Genomic DNA, 9,086 nt, shown 5'->3' with positions numbered 1-9,086 from the left:
AAATTAGTTCGTTGAGTTTGTCGGTACACTGCTCCTCGATCCCTCCTCGTTCGTATCGTATTCTTTTTTTCTACTAGATGCTGCTGTGCCGTGACGTAGCATCAGTAAAAAAAAAAAAAATTCAAGCGCGGATAAACTACATTATAGGTAAAATAAACTTGAAACAGAAAATAGTGGATAATCTGGTAGTGTAGCATATATTTCATTGCATTGCATAAACATTTGCCAAACGATCAGAACTCAGATACAGAAAACAGTACATTTCGCTTCACGTTGATGCCTTGAGAATCATGTCTCCACAGCAGAGGTTTCCTGTAATCATCATGAACCATTTATAGTCCACAACACGCGTCTCCTGTTGATCTGTAGCCGTGGTAGTAGATCTGGATAATCTAAAGTAAGAAAAAAGAAGTCTCCCTTAACATATCAAGCATTCACTACTTGTAAAAACGTTTTTAGAGGCAACTGAAAACTATTTGTAAAGACGGTTATTTTAGCCGTCTCTACCCGTGCGTGCGTCGGCGATTTCTAGAGGCGTAGCCGTCTCTAGAAATTAATTTCTAGATAGATGTAAGCTTTTAGACAAATAAAAAAATGCAACCTAAGAGGGCCCATCGTTTCTATATCCGAGGGCATTTGAGTAACTCAAAAAATTATATAAATTCAAAATCATTAATTTTAATACATACTCCCTCAGTTCTAAATTATAATTCAACCTTAGCAGTTTTTTTTTTTATAAGAGTCAAGTTTTATTAGCAGCAAGAAGCTTCAGAAAGGGAGATGCCCTCCCAGAGTACAGCGTTCAGAGCCTCACAACGGAAGCAAGTCCCTTCGGAGTTCGGACAACGCCATTACCATTCATTTTTCATTACCATTTCACGAGGCGGCTCCTGGGCACATTTTTGCTTTGGCTTCGTCATGGTTAGCCCCAAATTCTTATAATTTGGCTCTGCGGTGTACTTTTGTGACATATGGCCAACCAGAAGAGCTATAATGGAATTTTAAAAAAAAACACAATTGATCCACATCAAATACAATAAAAAACAATAAAAAGGTTAGGCTGATAAACAGCACAACTTTATAAAAATAAGGCAGAATCAGCTTCTCTCAAACGAACACGGCGTTGTAGCTCTGCAGTGGATAGCAAATACATTTATGCAGTACAGGACAATAGCAGCCGCAGCTTAAAAATCATCTGGGAGAGGGACAGCTTAAAATACATTTATGCATCTGGTGACAGTTGAGTCCATATACCAACTCAAGTGAGCTTGTGATTATGGCACATGTCAGAGGTAACCTTAACCTGCTTAATTTACATGCACCACCAATGCAACTCAAAGATACAAAAGATGCCATCAATTTTACAAATACAATGTTCGAGTTGTCCTCTTCTTTATCATTGTGTGTGTGGTGGTGGTGGGGGGGGGGGGGGGGGGGGGGGGGGGGGGTGATTCAGTGTATCTCCCAGTCCAATTCCGGGATAAGTGCAAAGTGCCTGGAATAGCAAGAAACCCAGAAAATATATTGTTAGTCTACTGGCACAAACAGATGGCCATCAGATGACATCTCCACGAAATATGGCAATGAACCAAAACGGAGCAGAACAAATAAAAAGAAGGTTAAATCTTGAATTAAGTAACTCCATGTTCATACAGTAGTACCTTAATACTAGCCTCGCTTTATACCAAGAATCTTAGCACTGTACTCCCAAGCAACAATTGCTGCTGCATTGGCAGGGAATGCTCTTGCTAGAGTTGGTCCAAGTCCAGCATAACAGCCACCCATCCCAGTTCTCTTATAAACCTGTCACATTTCAAGCCATGTGCATTGTGGACTGCCTCCATCAGGACAAGATACTAGCTAATTAAAACGCGACATTATGAGGTCCAGTGAGAGTACTACCATGCCCAAAATTTGCAAGGGGTTTCGGCTCACATGAGGGTCCGGATCGGTCTGTATTATGGTTTTTGCCACATCCAGCGGTAGGGTAGCTGTCCAGAACTGCAGAGAGAAAACACACTTATCATAATGAGGGTGCAAAATGTGCACTGCAAAGGACCTCAAACAATTGCAAATACTTACCGCCATTCCACTAATGCCACCACTCATAACCCCTATCCCAATATCTTTTGCCAGCACGAAATGACTGCTATCAGAAAATCTTGCAGAATCCAAATAGTTGTGCATCCAGTATCGACTGTACTCATAAGTGCAGAAGAAGACAGCATTGCCAATCGCCTCTCTGAATAATGTTGCTAAACCACCACGGAATATACCCTTAAGCTGCAGCACAAAACAGCTCAATAGTCTGGTAACAGTTATTAAGCTACTGAATAGAAGTAGAAGGCCAGTTGAGCTCACCCCTTCACTTTCCAATGTTTTCACAGCACAATCTAGAGGGCTGGAGTACCTAGTGCCATGGATTACATCCTTCCCTTGAACTTGCATTCTGCACTGGAAAAGGCCTTGACATCACATCATTAAATGTCACTAGAATCATGCATCATAAGTCCTTACATCAATTAGAAAAAAAGTGGGAATTTAGCACCAATGCCAGTACCTTGGTGAGCTCAGTTGGAGTGAGGATGCAGCTAATCAGAGCTCCACTGCATGCAGCAGAAGGGATAATTACCTGTAGATGTGGCCTACCAACCTCATAGCTTCCCTGAAAATACATTTTTTTAGAAAACTATACTAAACTAAAGCCAGGCCTTGACTCAACATTTGCAATCTTCCTGCTTACTTAGCTACTGTTCAACAATTATATGCTTAGTTATTTTAGTTGGAAATATCATTTGAATACCTGTAATAACTGTTTGGCTTGGGAATATGTGCCAAAGAAAAGGGAGCTTTCAACAGCTATACCAATAAACGAAGATGACGCACCTTTGTACAGCCCTCTAATCTGCGAGAGAAAATAGCAATGCAATGAGCTTTCAGAATGTTGATATGATAGTGTATATCAATCTTTTAACTACTGCAGGTTCCAATACTGGGCCAAGCATTAACTGCAGGCAAAACAGCCACGGCAATTTGATCCATTCTTTAAGTATAGAAGGGTAATGACACCGAGCAATATGAAAGAAGGGGCTTACTCCTTCCTCAAGCAGTATCCTACTAGTGCAGTGGAACGCATTCTTGTACACCTTTCCGTGAACCGTGGTATTATGAGCTTGCAGTTTAACCTAACAGCAAGCAAAAACAAAAAACAAAAACAAAAAAAAAAAAAACTCTTGAATTCGCATGGACCAAAGTTATGAAAAAGAAATCTTAAATTCACATGAACCAAGTTATATCAATGACAACCATATATTTCGTCCAGATTGAAGATCATTTCATCCAGAGAACCAGCTGTTTTGTGTTTTTTGTACACTTGTATACCAAGTAACCGTTCAATAGGCCCAGAACTAACAAACAGAATCTACAGTCAGATGCAGAATTTGTTAGTATCACTTCACATAATATTAATTACAGCTGACTTTCTCCATGTACTATGGAGTATGGACTTATGTTTAATCGAATCATACAGTGCCACAATCGCCTAGAAATGTGGATCATCAGGGTCCAATGGGAGTGATGCCTAGTTTGGTGGCAAATCCTTCATCGAGGGTAAAACACCATCTAAATGAGGCCAGACAGCAAGGGCAAAGAGGACTGTTTAGGATAGAGGACAAACCATAAACCGGAATAAATATAAGTTTTGAACTTTGATAGAGAAAGACTGGATATTCTAGCTAAATTTAAGGGGAAATGGTATACATACTTGATTCTTTTTACCAATCAAGTACTAACAGTTAGTAGTAGTAGCTGTTGATCCGTTTAGGTAGTTGAAATGTAGGGTCGCTTACAGGTAAGTTAAGAGAATTAGTTGATACCGTGACTAGAAGGCGTGTAAATATATTATGCGTTCAAGAGACTAAATGGAAGGGTCAGAAGGCGAAGGAGGTGGACAATACAGGTTTCAAGCTTTGGTACACAGGGACAGTTGCGAATAGAAATGGAGTAGGAGTTTTGATTGATAAGAGCCTCAAGAATAGTGTGGTGGGAGTGAGAAGACAAGGAGAAAGGATTATCTTAGTCAAGCTTGTCATTAGTGATATAGTCTTGAATGTAATTAGTGCGTATGCCCCCCAAGTAGGCATCGACGAGAGTGCTAAGAGACAGTTCTGGGAAGACTTAGATGGTCTGATTAGAGTTGTACCTAGTAGTGAGAAGCTTTTTATAGGAGGAGATCTTAATGGGCATGTAGGTACTACAAGCGCAGGTTTCGAGGCAGTTCATGAAGGTTTTAGGTATGATAGTAGGAATCAGGAGGGGGAGAAAGTTTTGGACTTCGCGGTAGCTTTTGACCTGATGATAGCCAACACTTTCTTTAGAAAGAGAGAATCTCATCTAGTGACCTTCAGTAGCGGACAACACTCTAGCCAGATTGACTTTGTCCTCACAAGAAGAAAGGACAAAGATCATGCTTGGATTGCAAGGTGATACCAGAAAAGTGTGTTGTTTCTCAACATAAGCTTTTGGTGGCCGACTTTTGTTTTCAGGTGCGTGCCCGTAGGGATAAACAAGCTAAGATTAAAAGAACAAAGTGGTGGAAACTGAAAGGGGAGACGTCAGAGGCATTCAGGGAAAGAGTTATCAAAGGGAGCCCTTGGAAGAAAGAAGAGGACATAAACAACATGTGGGAGAAGATGACAATCAACATTCGAAAAGTGGCCTCAGAGGTGTGTGGAGTAACCAAAGAAAGTAGAGGTGAGGCTAAAGATACTTGGTGGTGGAACGAGGAAGTCCAAAGGGCTATTAAGGAGAAAAAAGAGTGCTATAGACGCTTGTACCATGACAGGAGTGTGGACAACATAGAGAAGTACAAGGTGGCAAAGAAAACTGCAAAGCGAGTTGTAAGTGTGGCAAAGGGTAGAGCGTACGAGGATCTTTACCAACATTTGAGTACGAAGGAAGGAGAGAAGGACATTTATAGGATGGCTAGGGTTCGTGAGAGAAAGACAAGGCACTTCAACCAAGTTAAGTGCATTAAGGATGAAAGGGAGCATCTCTTGGTGAAGGAGGATGATATCTAACATCGATGGCAAGAGTATTTTGACAAATTGTTCAATGGTGAGAATACGGACACAACCTTTTAGTTGGATGACTCTTTTGATGACACCAATAGACATTTCGTGCGGAGAATCCAAGAATCTGAGGTCAGAGAGGCGTTGAAAAGGATGAAAGAAGGTAAGGCAATGGGACCGGATGGTATCCCAATCGAGGTGTGGACATGCCTCGGGGACATAGCTATAGTATGGCTAACCAAGCTGTTCAACCATATTTTTCGATCGAACAAGATGCCTGATGAGTGGAGAAGTACATTGGTACCGATATACAAGAATAAAGGGGATATTCAAAGTTGTACTAATTACCGGGGAATTAAGTTGATGAGCCATACTATGAAGCTATGGGAGAGAGTTATCGAGTATCGCTTGAGAGCAATAACGCGGACCTCTATGAACCGATTTGGTTTCATGTCCGGAAGGTCAACCATGAAAGCCATTTTCTTAATAAGACAAGTTATGGAGCGGTATAGGGAGAAGAAGAAGGACCTACACATGGTTTTTATTGACTTGGAGAAGGCTTATGATAAAATACCAAGTAATGTTATGTGATGGGCTTTGGACAAACATAAAGTCCCAACGAAGTACGTCGGGCTCATTAAGGACATATACAACAATGTTGTGACTAGAGTTTGAACAAGTGATGGAGACACGGATGACTTCCCGATTATGATAGGACTACATCAAGGGTCAGCTTTGAGCCCTTATTTGTTTGCCTTAGTGATGGACGAGGTCACAAGGGGCATACAAGAGGATATCCCTTGGTGTATGCTTTTCGCGGACGATGTAATGCTAGTTGATGAAAGCCGGACAGGAGTGAATCAGAAACTGAAGTTATGGCAGAAGACTTTGGAGTCTAAAGGTTTTAGACTCAGTAGAACTAAAACTGAGTATATGAGATGTGACTTCGACACTACTACTCGAGAGGAGAAAGATATTAGTTTGGAAGGTCAAGTAGTGCCTAAGAAGGATACATTTCGATATTTAGGATCAATGATACAGAGAGACAGGGATATTGATGAAGATGTTAGCCATAGAATCAAAGCTGGGTGGATGAAGTGACAACAAGCATCTGGTGTCCTATGTGACAAAAGGGTACCACAGAAGCTAAAATGCAAGTTTTATAGGACGGCGGTTAGACCTGCTATGTTGTATGGTGCAGAATGTTGGCCTACGAAAAGACGACATGTTCAACAATAAGTGTCGCGGAAATACGTATGTTGCGTTGGATTTGTAGTCATACAAGAAGGGATCGAGTTCGGAACGATGATATACGTGATAGATTAGGGGTAGCACCAATTGAAGAAAAGCTTGTCCAACACCGGTTGAGATGGTTTGGACATATCCAATGGAGACCTCCAGAGGCACCGGTGCGTAGTGGAATCATAAGCCAGGATAGTAACGTGAAGAGAGGCAGAGGAAGACAGAAGTTGACTTGGGTAGAGACAATAAAAGGAGACTTAAAAGGATGGAATATACCCAAAGACTTAGCCTTAGATAGGAGTGCTTGGAAGACAGCTATTCACGTGCCTGAATCTTGATTGCTTCTGTTGGGTTTCAACTCTAGCCTACCCCAACTTGTTTGGGACTTAAAGGCTTTGTTGTTGTTGTTGTCGTTGTTGTTGTTGAATCAAGTACTAACAGTTACCCATGAACGTTTAACCAGGATTACTGGACTAGCATTAACTGCATGTTGATTAGCTTCTAATGGTGTTAAGATGCTGAGCCCCCATAATTGTTAGTAAATGGTTTGTACATATACCACTTCTCAAACCTAAGTGGTTATTAGGCACCACTGTTCATAGAAGCACAGTATCTAACCTAAGGTCCCATCTAAACATAATACTACTTACCATCTCCTAAGATTATAAATTTAAGATATTGACTTACTAACCAAGAAACCTAAATTATCCCTAAGCCTACTAAACTGACCTAGTATTGCAGGTTCTGCTACTGCTCTCCTAGGTGCCCAATCTGAGTGGGTCCTCATGAATTACACGCATTTTCTATAATGTGCTACTAACCGTAACGTGCACATTATACAAATTTAGCTGGATGTTAGCTTAATCACACACTTGAAAACAGGGGTGAATACAGCGGTATGGTGAAAGCCTAGGTGCACCATGGCGAAACTAGGTGGGCCGGTGGCTGCCATATATAAGGTTGTCGCAACCCAGCCTACTGCCATGAAAACATAGGACTGCACTATAAGGCATTAAATAAAACATCACTTAAGAACAATCTGGGAATTCATCAGCATGAACAGGGAAGACTCGAAATTTTCTAGACCTAGGTTATACGATGTGTGGGCTACTGCTGTGCTTAATTTTCTGTCTGGACATTAATAACTCGAGCAAGTCTTGATGGTCCAATCGAATTTACATTCAGCCCACCTATAAGAAACTTTATGCACATGTGAGGTCATAAAGATATATGCCTAAGAAACGAACTAATACATATATAATTGCAACTGCATCTTTTTCCACCACAAGAGGTAAAAAGGTACAGGGCGGCCAGAGGCGAGAATGAGCTGACCAGCAAGGTTCACCGACGATTTACTGAACAAGCATGGGAATATATAGACTGGAACAGCATTGTTGACCACCCAAGCTATGTAAAGCAGTGCGGTCTATGTGCTGATGAAGCCTCGCAAGCATTTCATCGAATATCTAGTATCGTTGGGACATAACATGGCTGAAACAGGACCAACCAAGCATCCAGAGTCCAGAGAAAATTTGCGGAGAACGGAGCATAAGAAGGCAAGAACGAAGAGAAGAGAGAAAGAAATATACCTTGACCGTGTCAAACGGGTGGCCGACTACGACCTGGGCGACGCCGGCGGCGGATCCGGCGACGTACTCCTTGGCCGCGTCGCCCGCTACGGCCATCTGATGAACTGGCGGCGGCCGCAAGTACTCGAATGTCTGCGAAAAGGGAAATGCAGAACTGGGGGAGAAGGGGAAAGGATGGACCGGTCCCTCCGGAACTCCGGCGCCGTCGTATGGCAGAGAATGCTGGGAGGAGAAAGGAAGGAAGGACGGTGGAAGCACCGGCCTAGCGAGTCTGTCATATACTGCTTAAAAAGTAGGTTTAATTGAAATGATGATTAAAAATCTGCTATTAGTATTCACGTTATTTAAACATTTCACTATAATTATTTGCTACATAAAACTTTATTTTATATGTCCGACTATCTTTTGGCTACATTAGATGTATGTATGCAGCCATCCATTTCATATAGACCGTATTGCCCCTCTTCTACTCTCACTTAATCCAGCTATTTGACTGTTGAGTCCAATCCGCTCATTTTCTATCTTACCCTCTCCCACTTGATGACCTTTAACCCTAGTTAGGCGGTGACAGTGAAGATGAATGCAGTTGTTGGCGACGATAATTCCTAGCTACAAATGTTGGTGGTGGCGAACAATTTCCATTTCCTCAAGCTTTTGGCATCAATTGGGGGCCATGGTCGTAACTTAAGGAAGATGATTGCCGTCTCCGCAAACTCTAACCCCTAAGGGAACGGTGTGCTAGCGATAGGAAAAGGCACGCCCCCGGTAATCTTCTAGATCCAACTAGCTATGACCATGTGATGGCTAGAGTAATTGAGGATTGACCCTTTTGTAGTCGGATTGCCCCCCTTTGACTTGATTTGCATGCTTCCCGCTAGACCCAACTTGTCCACACTAGAGATTTAAGTGCAAGGTTTGTGTACCACATACTCTTTGGGTACCGAATCTTACACAAATGGATTTGTTATTAAGTGGGATGTAGAGATAGATGCTCTTTCTCTAGACTTGTTGATCAAAGTTTGGGCAATGATGTGAAATGGTCATCTAACCAGTCTAACAGATTGTAGTTCTTTGACAACATCTTGGGAGAAGATATTAGATTAGTCAATGATAGGCAGATACTAGATTTTTGTGTGAAATATATAAGGTTGTGATGTGTTGCCACCTTTTAGTAGGAGTCTTTGAC

General features: G+C 41.7%; 1 protein-coding gene across 4 annotated transcripts; it reads right to left on the bottom strand.

Annotated features, from left to right (window-relative positions):
- Positions 1-1,042: 1,042 nt before the first annotated feature.
- On the bottom strand, positions 1,043-8,735 carry LOC136517958 (mitochondrial arginine transporter BAC1-like). Of its 4 annotated transcripts, XM_066511767.1 has the most exons (11): positions 7,901-8,733; positions 3,528-3,621; positions 3,307-3,421; positions 3,096-3,185; positions 2,804-2,905; positions 2,561-2,665; positions 2,362-2,454; positions 2,083-2,283; positions 1,903-2,001; positions 1,662-1,803; positions 1,043-1,495 (listed from the first exon to the last, which is right to left on the bottom strand). In XM_066511767.1, exons 3-10 carry the CDS (start codon positions 3,307-3,309, stop codon positions 1,669-1,671), a joined length of 828 nt encoding a protein of 275 aa, XP_066367864.1. In that variant the 5' UTR covers positions 3,310-3,421; positions 3,528-3,621; positions 7,901-8,733; the 3' UTR covers positions 1,043-1,495; positions 1,662-1,668. The 4 variants fall into 4 exon arrangements, with proteins under 4 accessions (XP_066367864.1, XP_066367924.1, XP_066367737.1 ...); XM_066511827.1 differs by lacking the exon at positions 3,528-3,621; XM_066511640.1 differs by lacking the exons at positions 3,307-3,421; positions 3,528-3,621 and having other exon boundaries at positions 7,901-8,731.
- Positions 8,736-9,086: the final 351 nt, after the last annotated feature.

Source organism: Miscanthus floridulus, chromosome 1 (assembly GCF_019320115.1).
Source record: "Miscanthus floridulus cultivar M001 chromosome 1, ASM1932011v1, whole genome shotgun sequence".
In the NCBI taxonomy this organism is placed as follows: Eukaryota; Viridiplantae; Streptophyta; class Magnoliopsida; order Poales; family Poaceae; genus Miscanthus; species Miscanthus floridulus.
This window is presented reverse-complemented; position numbering and strand designations above follow the sequence as displayed.

Coding starts and splice junctions, on each gene's coding strand:
- LOC136517958 (XM_066511640.1), bottom strand. CDS start 7,996: ATGGCCGTAGCGGGCGACGCGGCCAAGGAGTACGTCGCCGGATCCGCC. Junction 2,906..3,095: donor GGATACTGCTTGAGGAAGGA/GTAAGCCCCTTC, acceptor TTTCTCTCGCAG/ATTAGAGGGCTGTACAAAGG. Junction 2,002..2,082: donor GTGGCATTAGTGGAATGGCG/GTAAGTATTTGC, acceptor TTCTCTCTGCAG/TTCTGGACAGCTACCCTACC.